The sequence below is a fragment of the Pelmatolapia mariae genome, linkage group LG10_11, assembly GCF_036321145.2.
Source record: "Pelmatolapia mariae isolate MD_Pm_ZW linkage group LG10_11, Pm_UMD_F_2, whole genome shotgun sequence".
Taxonomy (NCBI): domain Eukaryota; kingdom Metazoa; phylum Chordata; class Actinopteri; order Cichliformes; family Cichlidae; genus Pelmatolapia; species Pelmatolapia mariae.
The window spans coordinates 2,184,340-2,201,134 of NC_086236.1; the positions used below are offsets into that span (position 1 = coordinate 2,184,340).

The 16,795-nt window shown below is 40.9% G+C and overlaps 1 protein-coding gene across 1 annotated transcript in view; it reads left to right on the forward strand.

Moving 5' to 3' along the window:
- The first annotated feature begins 9,472 nt into the window (after window positions 1-9,472).
- Window positions 9,473-16,795, forward strand: part of siah2l (seven in absentia homolog 2 (Drosophila)-like) — a 33,515-nt gene continuing 26,192 nt past the window's right edge. Inside the window, exon 1 of the mRNA XM_063486211.1 lies at window positions 9,473-11,130. Within this exon, the coding sequence (XP_063342281.1) occupies window positions 10,654-11,130 (477 nt within the window). The 5' untranslated portion in view covers window positions 9,473-10,653. The remainder of the gene's footprint in view (window positions 11,131-16,795) is intronic.

Sequence of the window (16,795 nt, forward strand, 5' to 3'; positions counted from 1 at the left end):
GATAAAAACCAACGTGTGAAGAACTGAGACCCCATGAGGATAAACCCACATTCAAAAAAATAACTCTTTGAATGAACATTAAAAAAAAACATGGAAAGAATTTCCATGAATTGCTAAATTTTAGCATTATGCAATTCTGTTGTTCCAACTTAATGCACTTGAGTTGGACTAACTTGATTAATTAATGATGAATCAACTGTTTTACTACAGTTGAGTCCAACTTAATTTAATTGAGTTGATCCAACCCATGCAAATTACATTAGTGCAACAAAAATGCTTAATCGTAATAGAAAGCCTTTTATTAATGTGGAAATCCTTCTCATGATTATTTTAAGTTCAATTAAAGAGTTATTTTTTTAGTGTTCAAAAACGTCTAGAGTCTGTTTAACATAAAATGTTAATGGATTTATAATAACTTGCACTCCATCCTATCTTTACCAGGGTTGCAGGGACCTATCCCAGATGTGATAGGGTCAGAGTCAGAGTACTGGACAGGTCACCAGAGAGACAGACAACCATTTGCACTCATGTTCACAGGTATTTTGGAAACACCAATTAACCTAACCCTAATTACTGCACAGTGTTGGGTAAGTTACTTTAAAAAAGTAATTAATTACTAATTGCTAATTACTTCATCAATATTGTATTTAAAATACTTATCTAATTACTTTGTCTGAAAAGTAACCTAATTACTCAATAAGTAATTAAACTAAATACTTCTTAAAATCCCTATAAACCTTGAGTGGACAAACAATAGAAATTAAACTCTTAAAATAATAAATAATTTTTTTAAAAGACGGAGACTCTACAGTACGCAGCGGTAGCATCTCTTCCACAATGTAGCCTGCAGTCATTTTTTAAGCTCACCTTCAGATGCTTTATGTGCTGCTGAAGTAAAATCACGTTTTGCCTGCTTAGCAGGAGTTGCCGCGGTGTTATCCATGGATGATGAACAAGGATCACTCAGAAGTGTTCGTCTATGCTCTGTGTCAGGCTCTTCAGTAGATTACTCGCGCTATTAACAGCGGCCGATAGTTTTTTCTCCCCAGGACATAGCTTACATATTACTGTAATATTCTTGTCTGCTTGTTTCAGAAAAGTGAAGAGACGGGAATATGTCCATTTCATAAAACAGCCACACGCTTCAGCCGAGTCCGACATCTTCCGCTGTAGAATACGACTATGCAGCAAACTGGCGCGAAATGACGTGCAGCTGCACTACAGCGATGTTAAAGCGGCAGAGTTTACTTTTACCTTTAGAAGATAAATTATTGAAATTAAATATTGATATTCAGCGAGTTTTATTATTTTACAATGTAACGCAAGTACATTGTAAGTAACTGTAATTAAAATACCTAAAAATGAACAGTAATTAGTTACTCTACTTTTTCAGTGGAAAAGTAATTTAATTACAGTAACGCATTACACCCAACACTGTTACTGCATGACTTTCAACTGTTTCAGGAAACCAGAGTACCCAGAGAGAACCCACTGCAAATTTGGCCAGATTGCAGATTTGAACCCACGACCTTCTTGCTGTGAAACAACAACGCTAACCACTGTGCCACCGAGCTGTCAATCTAGACTTCAAAAAAATAGGGAAGCAATGATTACAAGGCTTGATATAGAATTTTTCGGTACGTTTTTGTCCTTTACAGGTTAAACCACAATACACAGCGAAGGCATATACGTAGTGTGTGTATGGTTGTCTGTCTCTTCTAACCCCAGTGATTTTTCTGTGGTTTGAACTCTTGTGTGATCTTGTGAATTTGTGAGTCCAGGCAACTAACCACTCTTACTAGATTGTATCATGTCATCTGAACAAGAATAAATTAAGTTGCTGAATTTCATGCAGATCCTACACGATTTAATTACGTTCACCACAGAAACATGAAATTATTTTGTTCACATTACAAGTTTGAATTTTGTAAATGTAACAACCACCCAATTTCATTTTTTTAGTGCATGGAGCAGATGCAGTGGACAGGATTGGAGCTATGCCCGGTTAAAGCTGACCTCCTCTCCTGGAGGTCAGTTGCCTCATTCTGAAGGTTGCTGACAGCTTTAATCCTCCAACCATTGATGCTTATCACTGAACATGCTGCCTCCCAGTACTGCACAGCGTCGTGTTTTTCTTCAGAAGACATTCCAACGTCTCTATTTGAATGTATATATAGAGAAAGGGCCCAGAGTGATGGCTCTAAACACAAACCTGTACTTTTAAAATGGTTGATGATGCATTTTGTGACCTTAAAGTCATCATTTGGTTTCTTTAATGTGAGGTTTTACATGAGTTACTATATTAGTGTAGTATTACTGCAGAAATCACATGAGTACAGACGCAGGACATTTTACTGTCTGAGCAGAACTGTGAACACATAATTTCCTCAAAGATAATAAAGTATTCTGATTCTTTGCTCATGGTCTAATCTAATAAAAAGAAAATCCATCATATGACTTTTTAAAAGTCAGCAGACTTCACCGACAACATAGTTAACTTTGCTTTGCAGCATCAGTACTTCTACATCTTAATGCGCAATTTTTTTAATTAATTATCCCGTTAAATTGGAACTGTTATACTTTTTCCTCCATTTCTTTCATTTACATGATGATATAATATAAATTTCTTATAATAAACATTACCAAAGTCTTAAATAATGAGGTCATGTCCAATAATCCCTGTGAGCCAGAAGCTCTCGACACTCAGTTTCAGGCACGTTTTCGACTCTTGGCTCTGTGTGATGTCACTGTGAGTGAATATCCTTAATCTGAAAAATTCTAAATCTGTCATTTTTGCATATTTAATGCTGCAAAGGCCCACATTTTAATTCAAACTACTTCCTTTTCTCAACCTAACCAATTAGTTTTAGTTCCTAAATAAGTGATTAAGAATGCAAAGATACAAAAGTACCAGTGGTGTCCTGAAAAACCTGCAGTCTCCCACAGCTCCAGCTCCATAATTTATTCTCATGGTAGCTCTACATGATTCAAAGTTTAAAACAATCCATGATAATCTTATATGGGCCTGAGAGCAAGGCCCTCAGGTTTGTCTGAAATAAGCTGTTTTAGTTCCTCCCCATTTAAGGCAATCCTTGCTTTAAGCCAGCTTTCTTTTGATTGGCTGCCCCTCATAAAAGAATCTTAAATAACAGGTGGGCGGGGCTTCTATTATCACTGCCAGAGCTGTGTGCCTGATCTGATCATATAAGGATATTCTGCCCTTATGACATGACAGAACACAGTGAGGAGAAAGCAGTGTGAAGCTGAGTGTTCAGAGCAGCGTGAGGGTCACAGGGGTTACCGTCCATACGCTGATGTCGTTATTAGTAAGGCTGCGTTTATGTTTAATGTGGGCATCCATCTCTGGAACAGAATATACAGCATACAACACAAAGCAGAACATGCACAAGACGCATGGTGTGAACGAGTCTGTCTGGTCTGTTATTTCTAGAAAACTTCTTCATATTTTGTTTGTAAAACATTTTTTACATTTTAAGGTCCAATTTTTAATCCAAACAATGTTTTGGTCTCAGAGCTTCGTCTTTTGCTCTCACCCTGATGTCTCAGAGAATGAAACGAATCTTAGAAGCAAATGTTCAGTTCACTGTTTAATGAATAAAGACACAGATGGTTAGTAATAAAGCCTGGGAGGTCATGGTTACAGGGTGTAGGGCTTTAAATATCAGAGCTGAGTTGACAGGAAAACAGAAACCTGAAGTCATTTTAAAGGAATATTACAAAACTTAAAGCTTTTGTTTATCATATTATTTTTATATTTTAGGGCACTTTCAGTGTGCCTCTTTAAATCCAATATGATGGGCATATATAAAGTATTTTTGGACACTTTGGGAATGAAACAGTGAACTAATCATAGATAGAAATCTACAGATTCACTGCTAATAAAAGAAAATATCACTTGGATCGATTTGTAATGGAGGAGAATGGAGCGTGTTCAGAGGTTCAGCAGCAGCACAGAGATCAATATCATTAATCCTCAGTTATGCCACCGTACACATAAAACACTGAAAAATGTTTAAAAAAGCTCATACTTTCCCCACTTTAAGAAAACATACAGTAAAACCCTGAAATATCAACATCAGTAACAATAATGAGAAAAACACTCTCACTGTGTTCAAGGTTCTGCACTTTAAAAATACCTGAAGTGAAGCTGAAAATGGGTTTTACCTGGCAGGATGAGGAGAAGCACGAGAGGCGCAATTGATCCGCTGCAGAGGAACTTCATCTCGTTCTGATAACTGTTATTGACCCGGCAAAAACAATCTATTAGTAACAGTGCAAACACACATCAGAGTCCGACCACAGAGCAGGGAGGAGAAACCTCACTGAGAGAGAGAGAGAGATAGAGGGGGCTGATGATGCAGGTCAGTGTGTTTGCTGTAGTGCGGTGGTCCCTGTATGGGGGCTCAACAGTGCCACAACAACTTCTGATTCCTGCTAACCATGTTGGCTAAAAATCCTCCTTAAGGTGCTATGATGACATTTTTGTTAACATGTTACAAAACCTTCAAACATCAGATTAACAATTTGTAGCTCTTAAATATAATTTTGCACTTTTACTCATGTTACAGTTACACTTTGTATTGTTGGGTTAACCAACAACGTTCTCAAAATGTCTCGTGGCAGTTTACTGATTCATTTATTTATCTTTCTCTGCTGTTTTTTCCCTTTAATATCATTTTTTAAACTGTTTTCATTTTAAGGTGGCAGAGGTTTGGTTTTATTCAAACTATAAAACAGACATCCAGGTGAAAGAAAACTAAATGGTGTCAACCAAAATGACAAATTCCAGCCTTCCAAACAATAATCCACAAGCCAGCGATCAGTGTCACACGAAGCTACGTCCAGGATGAGCAGGATGGAGGAGCTCAGTGCATCGATCACATCTCCAGCTTGTCTGACAGTTTGTGCAGTTACATTTAAAAACTCATCACAACTTTAATATTTCAAGAACCTCAAAATCTGCTGTAGTGACGTGTGAAATCCACTTTGTTGGCCCACATGTGTATTTGGTGTGACTCGGTGGCTCTGACTGAAAAAATAAAGTCTGGGAAGTGATGTGATGACATCAGGAGGAGATTAGCGGATTAGCAGGAATTAAATTGGCAGACAGAGACGGTGGTGATGAAGTCAGAGGTTAAAGTCTGTTCTTTGTAACAGAAGTAAGGAAAAAAAAACAGCATATTGTCCAGTTTGGTTTGTGGTTTTCTCTTTATTTACCAGTGACTCAGTGGAAGTTTAAAAAAAAAACCCAATGATGTCAGTTTCTACAAAAACATCTACACTTTTCCAGTTTGTGCTCCACTAAAATGATCACAGACGATCGTTCATGTGAGCCCCAGAAAGGTTAGCGCTCTGATTTTTGGTAGTTTGTATTTCATTTCATGAAATCCACCCACAATAATAAAATTTAAGAGGGTTCATAATAAAACAGCTGAATACAGCAGCTGATCTAAAAACTGAAACATTTCACATTTAGTTTTACTAAAGAAGCTGCAGATCAGGAGTGTGTTTGAGATGCTCAGTTATCATACTCCAGCAGTAGGTTTTAAAAAGCACTGCAGAGATCTCCCAGCTGGCTTTGCTCAGCTTTTTTGTCTTCTCAAGCTGCTTTTGTTGAGTGAACTCAAAAGCATCTGAAGGTTAATTGAGCTGGGACGCTGCTGACAGCTAATTCTTATAACTCCTCCTGGAAAATAAAAGTAAAAGCCTTTCAGGTGGGCCGAGGGCCAAAGCCGGCCTGAACCGGCCAACAGAAACCAGTTATGGAGCCAAACTTTAACAATGCGCACTGATACTGGGAGCAGGTGTTACCAGACCAGTGTGAAGGAAGGCTCAGGTATCCCTCCACACAGTCTAATGTGCCAAAGTCCAACTCACACCTGAGCTCACAGAAATTATCTTTTTTCTTTTTACAGTTTTAATTTAAATTAGTGAAAACAGGGTCAACAAATCAATTTAAAACCTTAATACCACAAAGCTCATAAATGTGAATAAAGATGTGAATTTATACATTTTCCTCCTGTGCTTTACAGCTGGTATAAATCATCATAATATGTTAAGGATTAAATATCTGGAATTTTCCTAACATGCGTTTGTTTCACAGCAGTGGATCCAAAGCAGTGTGTGCTTCTTTTCTGCTTCTCTGTACTTCCTATCATGCCTCCTGTTCCAGTGATGGATGTTCATATTAAACACGAAAAACTTTAAATATTGAGGTCAGTGTAAAAGTTCATTATCCTTTATTTATCCAGGTGAAAATCAAGTAAGTGATCTGTGTGAGCCCAAAACTAAGACTTCAGATGTTTTAGCTAAAGAGTCTCCATAAATTTGAAACAAAAATGTAAATTTGAAAGTCACTAAAAAACAAACAAATAGAAATTAAAAGCTAGGAAGTGTTGCCCAATTTCTGGAAAAGACACTAAACAACATTGAAAATAATGCTTTGGACATAAAGGTGCATTTATTTATTTATGTACAGGGTGGGCCATTTATATGGATACACCGTAATAACATGGGAATGGTTGGTGATATTAAAGTCCTGTTTGGGGCACATTAGTATATGTGAGGGGGCAAACTCCTCAAGATGGGTGGTGACCATGGTGGCCATTTAGAAGTCGGCCATCTTGGATAAAACTCTTGTTTTTTCAATAGGAAGAGGGCCATGTGACACATCAAACTTATTGGTAATGTCACAAGAAAAACAATGGTGTGCTTGGTTTCAACGTAACTTTATTCTTTCATGAGTTATTTACATGTTTCTCTTTGTTCACAGCCATTGACATGTTGAAGAGGTTAACACGTGAGGAGCGGACTGAAATCGTGTTGATATCTGGTGAACGCAGTAACCGGGTCATTGCAGCAGATTTCAATGCAAGACACCCTACGAGACCACCCATCTCCCAGCTACAGTTAGCAAACTGCTTGCTAAGTTTCGTGAAACTGGTTCAGTGTTGGATTTGCCAAAATGTGGACGCAAGAAAACTGTCACTAATGAAGAAACATCAGTGGCTGTCCTAGCTTCATTCAGCAAGAGCCCACAGCGTAGCACTCGCCGCGTGTCACTGGAGAGTGGCATTAGTCGAACATCCCTTCGGCGGATATTAGCTACTCACAAATGGCACCCTTACAAACTTCAGCTACTGCAGCATCTCAACGAGGATGACCCAGATCGGCGCACAGAATTTGCAGAATGGGCAAAACAAAAGTTGGAACAGGACCCTCAGTTCACGCAGAAGATTTTGTTCAGTGATGAGGCAAACTTTTATGTGAATGGTGAAGTTAACAAACAAAACCACCGCTATTGGTCTGACACTAACCCACATTGGATGGATCCCTCCAAGACTGCTGGAACAACAAAAGTGATGGTTTGGTGTGGTATATGGGGCACAACGATAGTGGGTCCATTCTTCATCAATGGAAACCTCAAGGCCACTGGATATTTGAAATTGCTACATGATGATGTGTTTCCCTCTTTATGCACTGAAGCTGGCACGTTCCCTGAGTTTTTCCAGCAAGATGGTGCACCACCACATTATGGGTGCCAGGTCCAAGCATTCCTAGATGAACAGTTTCCTGGAAAGCGGATTGGTCGTCGTGGGCCAGTTGAACGGCCCCCAAGGTCTCCCGATCTGACCCCCTTAGACTTTTATCTTTGGGGTCATCTGAAGGCAATTGTCTATGGTGTGAAGATACGAGATGTGCAGCACCTGAAACTACGGATACTGGATGCATGTGCTGGCATTTCTCCTGCGGTGTTGCTATCAGTGTGTGAAGAGTGGGAGAAGAGGGTTGCATTGACAATCCAACACAATGGGCAGCACATTGAACACATTTTATAAGTGGTCAGAAACTTGTAAATAACTCATGAAAGAATAAAGTTACGTTGAAACCAAGCACACCATTGTTTTTCTTGTGACATTACCAATAAGTTTGATGTGTCACATGGCCCTCTTCCTATTGAAAAAACAAAAGTTGTATCCAAGATGGCCGACTTCTAAATGGCCACCATGGTCACCACCCATCTTGAGGAGTTTGCCCCCTCACATATACTAATGTGCCACAAACAGGACTTTAATATCACCAACCATTCCCATGTTATTACGGTGTATCCATATAAATGGCCCACCCTGTAGTTTATTTTTCCCATTTTCTCCGCAGCATATACCGACTGAAGTGCACCATCTTGTGGTGCAGCTTCGTATTACATGTAAGTAGAGTTCAAATGATTTTATTTCAACACAATGCAAAAATGTTCTGGATATAAAATGAAAACTGTAGTTTCCTCAGATTCTTTTGGCAGCTTTGCTTTGGAAAGTTTAAAACTATTTTTAAATGCAGAAATTTTAAACAGTAAATATTTATTTATAGGTTGGGGTGAGATGGAGACCGATGATCTGCTGTGTCAGTCCCCAAAGGGAGCAGTCAAAAAAAAAAAGAATAATATTGATTTATATTATCGATAGCTTCACATTTATATTCCCATCTTTCTCTATCAAAAAAATAAAAACTACTGCTGCACAGCAGCTGCTGTGTAAATATTCTCTGATTTTTATACTTTTCTCACCATCTTGTTTGCTAAGATTTCAACTGTTGTTCTAAAGTCGCTCATTTGGGGAAATAAATATGAAACGTTTTTCTTTCTTTCTTTCGTCCTTTATACAGTTTCAGGGGTTTTTTTTGGGGGGGGGGGGGGGGGGGGTTACCTTCGGTGGAGTCACTGCTTATTGAAGTGAGAATAAATTCAGATTTGGTTTCTATAAATTCAAACACATCCACACATCTGGTTTTCCTTTGTTGCTCCACTCCACAAACAACATGCTGACACTGAAACGTGTGCAGCAGCTTTAATGAAACAAGTCCACGAGCCAAATGTGACCTGAACGGACTGCTGTGACATGACAGAACACCGAGGAAGGGATGAACATCTGAAGCTCATCTGAGAGCTTTCATGTCTCTGTTTATTAACATCCGCTGGATTTGAAGATAATGAGTGCAAAGAAGGCGGTCGTGTCAGTCTAACATCCAGCAGAGGGCATCAGAGAGTTTCAGGTGATTTGAGCAGGGAGCGTAAACTTCTTCTTATAAATTATATTTGGGGACAATTATCTCAAACTTCACAGCGAGGCCTGCAGAGAAACACACTGACAGCAGCATGTGATCAGTCTGTTGCAGTTATGATCAGGTGGAGTAGTGTTACTCACCCATCAATAAAGTCTAATAAAACTGTCTTCTTCATATCAAACTAATCTGTTAATAATGGTAATGTAAATATGGCTTATTTCTCTGTAAATGCTACAATCTCTGAGGTCATGATTGACTCCAACTGTGGGGTCTTTTTATCCTGCCACACGTAACAAACAGACTAACTAAACATGCCCTCCAACAGGAAGTATTTCACCTGCAGTCATGATCTTTGAATGTCTTTAATGTGAAATGGACCTTGAAAAATGCATCCAGTCTTTAATTTCAACACATTTGGACGGCTGGAATTCCCTCTGTTCAGCTCAAACGTTGATTTGTCTTTATTCCCTCTCCACCATTTCTTTATTGTGTTTGTGTGTCCAAAATGCAATTTATAGGCAGTCTGGCAACTTGGGTATCATCAAGCAAACAATCACAAAGTATGGTTGTTGCCAGTATGCTGATTAGTCAGAATGAATAATGGGTGCTGGCAGATGGTCAAAAACAGAAAAAAAAAAGGAGTCAATTCATAATGGAAAATTTCTACACTCTTATTTTGAAAGGATGGTTGTTGTCAAACATCTAGGCCCAGGTTTCCTGTCTTGTTTCCTTCCAGTCTGGCTCTCTGGTGACGGCAGCTCCTCTTGTTCTTTGGACATCAGCTGTATCTCTGCTTTTTGATTCTCACAAATTTGTTTGGCAATAAAATATTTCGAGAGGAAAAACCCTTTTTGGTGTAATTTAGTCATTCATTTACAAAAAAGAAGCATAAATATTGGGTGGTGGGTTTTCAGGGATGAAGGAAACTGCTCGTGCTTGATTTCTGTTATTTCTTAATTTATTACAACTGTTTCTTTAGTTGTTTAACTTTGTAGAAGATTATTAAACTCACAAAAGTTTGCAGCAAACAGGAGACGTGTGGGGGAAAAAAAATTAAAGTAAGTCACAGAGTGGCTGCAGCAGTTTCCTCTGTTTTCAGCTCGTGAGCAGCCCAGCGCGGCTACAACAGGTCAGCTCTGCTAGGACCGACACAAAAGCAGTTTAGGACACCACGCTGAGGTGCTTAATTATCATGGTTCATCATTTTAGGGGGAAAAAAATCCCACAAAAAATTGTTTTGCTCAGTTACAAAAAGAATAAAACAACAACAAAAAGCAAAGAAAAGAAAAACATTAAATTCTCACTTTCTTGACCATTCATTTTTTTAAATTTATAATTAAATAAGTTACCAATATTCTATCCTGTTCTATTGTATATTTTTGCTCTTTTATGCGACGTCTGTTTGTTTTTCTTTTGCTTTCAAGCCGAACACGACTCCACTCTCTGATTGGCCGAGCGGCCTGTCAATCTTTGACGTAGCGGCCAATGACAGGAGCCGACAGGCGATACAAACTAGCAGCCGCCATGTTGTGTCTCCGGGGGCCTCGAGGGACGTCCGGTAGTAAACAGTAGATGACGGTATCGCCTGTTCGGCAGCTCTCAGGAACGGGACCGCAGCTGGAAGCTATGAGTCGTCCGTCTTCAGCCGGAGGTGGGGGACTCGGGGCCGGGAAAGCAGGCGGGGGGAAGCACGGGGGAGCGGGAGGTGCCTCTGCTGCCGCAGCAGCCTCCGCGGCCGCAGTAGCGGCGGCAGCGGCGGCCGGCGTGAGCTCCGTGGCCGGGTCGGGGTCTGCTCCCCCTTCCTCCACCGTGTCCATGCCGGCTACCGGCCTCGCCGGACAGTCCTCGGAGCTCACGGCGCTATTCGAGTGCCCGGTATGCTTCGACTACGTCCTGCCGCCTATCCTGCAGTGCCAGGCGGGTCACCTGGTCTGTAACCAGTGTCGTCAGAAGCTGAGCTGCTGCCCGACCTGCCGAGGCCCGCTCACCCCGAGCATCCGGAACCTGGCCATGGAGAAGGTGGCCTCCACACTGCCGTTCCCCTGCAAGGTAGACCCACAGACACACACCGGCCCAGCCGGTACTCACACACTACTTCACAACTCTCTTCACTTCAGTTTGTGCACAACTTCCTCCACGCACACCTGTCCTGCCATGTGACGTCATCAGAGCCAAACTCCGCTATAGAATTTCGATTTATTGTCCAAGAAAACGTCTGACACACAGTCGACGGAGTTAAAGGTCAAAGGTTACTCCAGAAAATTGTGATTTTTTTTTTTTTGATTTTTTTTTACGCGCTGAGTTCACTGCCTGTAGTAATAATCGGACGTTGAAGCATCACTGCTTAGTTCACTGCGTGCAATCAGTGAAGGAAAGTCATATCACAGAGTTCATTATGTAATATAGAGAGAGTATTAGGACGACATTAAGAAAACATATGATTGATCAACTTGAGAATAAAACCAAAATCTCAAGAAAAAAGTCAAATTAGTTGTTTTATAGAGGATTTGTTTGCTTTGAAACATCTTCCTATCATATCTTCCTCTTTGTTGCCGGTGTAATCATCGATATCCTGGCATTTGTTCATTGCCATTTCATTTTGTACAAATTCGGCCAACTCTTCCACGATTGTGTGTGTGTTCTTTTGTTTGATTGTTTTTTCCTTATGCAGCTGTCTGCACTATCTTTTCAGTGTCCTTATGCTCATCACTGCACTGTGTTCATGTCCTAAAGGAATTAAAACACATTTTAAAGTACACATTTGCAAAATCATTTGGTTTTATTCTCAAAAAGATCAATGATTTTTATTTTTTTGTACGTGGCCCTAATACTCTGTCAGAGTAATACAACCAGGAAAGTCCAGAGTCTGTGTTTAGTTCAGTGACTGTAATAAACACAGTTCAGTCACCAGTGATGAGTCCACTGATTAATCAGGACTCGTCACTCTGCTGATTGTTTCCTCTGTTTGTCTAAAACCTGCAGATAAAACTGGACGACTGGTGTTTTAATCTCCTGCATACCAAGGTGACTGTAGAGTGAGAATCATGACCAGGTTTTAAATAACATGTCCAACAAGTGTGCTGCGGTCCACATACCTTTGGCCTCGCAGCGTGTCGACTGATAGGAGCGGCGGCTCTGGTTCCATTACACGCACATTAAAGTTGAATTGTGTCTCGGCGTCTGAAAACTGAGTCCTGACTCTGACCCTGAGGAGGAAGAGGAGGTCTGATATGGACACAGTTTCCAACCTGCGTAGTACAGAAAGACTTGATACAAACTGAAAGTAGATGTTTCACAGCTCGCTCAGCTCAGCAGGCTGGTTACAGGACAGACTGCCCTCTGGTGGTGTTTTCATGCAGTGCACGTGACCTCAACAGAATATGTCCCCAAGAGTTTAGGGGAGAAAAAATTAAACTCAGCTTAATTTGAGTTTATTGAAGCTGTAAGTGAATATCATACATAAAATTTGGCTGGTCGACGAGCGTTTCGTCATCATTTAGATTTCAACCCACGAGAATCTCCTCACCACCCGTACACGCCCTCCTGCCCTGTAATCATGTTGTGTCGTTATACCTCCTGCAGACAGCAGGCTCATGCTCATTTGTTTCACTATTGCTGTTAAAATATGTGTTTTTTGTTTCTGTTGTGATGATCTTCCTCGTCTAATGCTTCTTGGTAACTGTCTGCAGTTCTGATAGACTGGATTTTCAGGCTGGTGTAGATGTCAGAAATACAAATCATTTGGTCACAGATGTTTTGGGTTTTTTCAGGGGAGGTTTGTGTTTTGAAAAGCCTGAAAATTCTGCGTAGGACCCAATATTTACTGAGCTCTACTCCACAGTAGGAGGAAAAACTGCAGCCTTTATGAGGTAGAGAGGACATGAAACTCTACATATAAAGGCTGATTTAAACCACTAAGTCCTGCTCTCACAGACTGACACATATTACACTGTCTGTGAAGCCAGATTTAAGAAATAAGTGCTTAAAGTTAAAGTTTTAAAAAGATGTTTGGTGCCATCTTCTGTCCGTACAGAACGTGACGTCATGTGGTTGGTTGGCTGGTTGTGGCTAACAGACTAACATTAGTTTATGTTAGCTAAGTCGTGACAGAATCGATAACTCAGAGGAAAATAAGGACGCTGAAACTAAACATCAGTTTAAGTCAAGTCGAGTTTTATTGTCAACCCAACAAAATACACTACAGTGGGATGAAATATCGTCCTCCTGGATCAAAGGTGCAAAGTGTAAAAATGAAAGAATAAAAATCAAAAAACTAAAATCTACAGAAATAAGATAAACTAAGAATAATTACAACAGTATTGTATTTGAATAGAAACAGAGTAAGAATAGAAAAGAATGAGAATAAATAAATAGCATGCACTATTCTGTACTGCACTGCTAGACTCTGTCTAAGTATTTGAGAGTGTTATGTGGTCCAAGAGGTGTGTGGAGAAGAGGGTGCAGTGTGGAGGGGGGCAGCATGGTGCTCCTGTTGCTGCAGAGTCGTCTTCTGGATTGAAGAGGAGTAAACAGCTGATGGGAGGGGTGATGCGGGTCAGCCACGATGCTATTGGCTTTCTGAATAGTAGCATGAGGTGTAAACATCCTGTAGTCTGGGTACAGAGCTGCCAATAATGTGCTCTGCGGTCAGACTGTGGCAGTTTCCATACCAGACTGTGATGCAGCTGGTTAGGATGCTCTCCATGGTGCCTCTGTGGAAGGTGTTAAGGATGGGTTTGGGGAGGCAAAACCTTCCTCAGTCGTCTCAGGAAGTGCAGTCGCTGCTGAGCTCTTTTTGTTACTGTTTTGGTGTTGCTGGTCCTCTGTGATGCAAACACTGAAGAATCTGGTGCTCTTCACTCACCAGCAATGCTGAGCTGGAGATGGACAGCCTTGGTCTTCCTAAAGTCAACAATCAGCTCTTTTGGGGGGGTTTAAAGCACTGTGGCACAACAGCTTGGCTCAGGGAGATGTTGCTGATGTCTGCTAGGACATCGGTCAGCTGGTCAGCACAGGCTCTGAGCACACGTCCGGGTATATTATCTGGTCCAGCAGCTTTGTGTGGGTTGACTTTAGCGAGAGTCCTTCTCACTCTGGCCGTGGACAGGGACAGCACTTGGTTGTCTGGTGAGGGGCTGGTTTTCCATGCTGGCTCATTGTTTTGAGTCCCAAAACTGGCATCGAATGTGTTAACTGCGTCTGCTGGAGAGGTGTCCGTAACACACGCGGTGGGGCTTTGTAATCTGTGATGGTTTGGATGTCCCACCACATTCGCTGAGAATCTCCTGACCAGGCAAAGAGATCACTGACTTTCTTTGAGCTTGATGCCCTTGATTTGCTTGGTTGAAGTCCCCAGCAATAATGAAAAATCCCTCGGTGTGGAGAGATTGCAGCTCCCGTAGCGCCTCCTTAGCATTAGCATCAGGAGGAATGTACACTGCCACAATAACGATGATTCTGAACTCCTGCAGCGAATGATAAGGCCTGCACCTCACTGCCATAAGTTCAACACACGAGCAGCCGCTGCCGCATGCTTTTTCAGATGTGAGAACACTTTAGTGCTGCAACAGCGAGTTTATGTTGAACTGAGGATATACTGCCCACTTTGCCGTCTGTGTCTTTAGCAGTAAGTTGTCTTAAGGCCTTTATAAATCGGACGTGGCATGCGCTGCGTCAACACTAACTAGAGCAAAGGACCCAAAATTTGCGCCGCGCTTGTGAGTACACAAGCAGATCAATCAGTCCCAGCGACCATCTTTGAACAGAGGCGGTGGTTTACGACACCAATTGTCTGCCATCTATAATCCAGTTTTGAGATCCCTTCCCAGACGCCTTAACGCCCACTCACATTCTGGGCCATCTGACCTCAGGAATTCACATGATAGGGTGGGGCCAGGTTTAACAATGAGCTCACCCGAAACCCTGGCTGATTAGGTCCCACACCCGCTTTCACACCTTGGCTCATGTGATTAGAGGATCACCAGGGGGTCCTTTGTCCCTCTTTGGGGGGATACTCCCACTGGGTTTAAATCTGGGACTCTCGGCCATTTGACCTTAGAACTGAAGAAGCTTCTCGGATGAGAGGTGAAACGTCTTCAAGCAACTTTAAGAAGTCCAGACGCTTTTCTTTCCAAGCTCCTTAGACTTTGTCCTGTTTACATTTCTCTTGTTGGTTTATTTACAGAAATGTTATTTTTTGTTGTGTTCAAATAACCTTGAGTTTGTGTTTAAGTACATGGAGTACTTTCCTTAAATGCTGCTGGCAGTGGCTGCTAAATGACTACATTTCAGGTACTGTGACGCTCCCAGTATTTTTATTCCTTTTTTCAGGTTCATGTAAATAAAAATGTGTCACTTTGGTTGACCTGGGTCCAGGGACACAAATAAAGACGATCTTTACTCTGCGGTGTCGCTCGACACCAAGTTTCCTATCACAGACTGCTGTCTGCTGGCGTGGCTGCAAAACAGCTTAATAAATACATTTAACTGTTTTTGTACATTAAAAAAACAAAAAACAAATAATCAATTTAACCAACTACTGAGAGCAGCAAGGATCAACTGTCAAGCTAGTCATGCACATTTCTGCTGATATGTGTGCCATGGTTTTCAAATATACTAACAGCTGTTTCTGTATTAGAATTAGGGCTGCCACGATTAGTCGACTAGTCACGATTACATTGACTATCAAATTCGTCGACGCGTCGTTTGAAGCTTTGTAAGATCCCAAAAGACGCAGGAATAAGTGGTGGTATTTAAGAGTGTAATAACTGACTGAAACAGAAGATGGCAGCACTGCATGTACAAGGATGCCAGCTGCCGTTAAACCCCGAAAAAGAAGAAGCTGTATCCCAGAATTCATAGCGCAGCCCAGCTCAGTTTCCAACAATGGCGGCAGCTAGTTAGTTTTAATATTACTCTTATTACTCTTTCTGGGTCACAAAATAAACATTTAACATATTTTCAGGCGAGAATGTAACTGTGTAAACCTCAAATATCTGCTCAGTTTATCAAGACATCACATATTTTCAAAAGCGCTCCGACGTTTTCGGAGACGTCTGTTAGCCACCAGCTCGATAGCGAGCCGGGGTTCAACGCTCACTAGAGCCGCTGAGAACACCGGACTGCCGGCAAATCGTTTTCAAACCCACCGCCGTCTTTTACTACTCAGGTTAAACATGATATATAAGTCACTTAGATAACTTAAAATGTTATTGTTTGGCTTTTTTCAGTGTTTTATTTTTTCCTGAGTAAATCGGTTTGCCTGAGATTAAAGTTATAGTTTTTACACAGCTGAATAAACGTCAAGCAGACAACTGATTATCAGAAGTGTGAGATGCTCGAGAATTTACTCCGGTGTCCTGTTATATTTTAGACAGCAAGGAGCAGACGGCTGAGTTTATTAAACTCCACCGAAACAATCTGCTAATTTCATTAAAGTTTAATAAACTATCATCTTGTCTTTATTTTTAGTTAGCACTTCAAACACTTAAAGCTGTAAGCTAATGATAATTATATAAGAGCAGATGCTGCTGGTGCAATAAGCTGTACGTTTTACATCCAATGGATGATGATCTGATTAGTCGACTAATCGCAAAAATAATTGGTGACTAGTCGACTATCAAAATAATCGTTTGTTGCAGCCCTAATTAGAATTAAAACTGTTTATGCAGCTGATCATATAATTTGTGTTAAAATATATATTTCCCTCATTTTT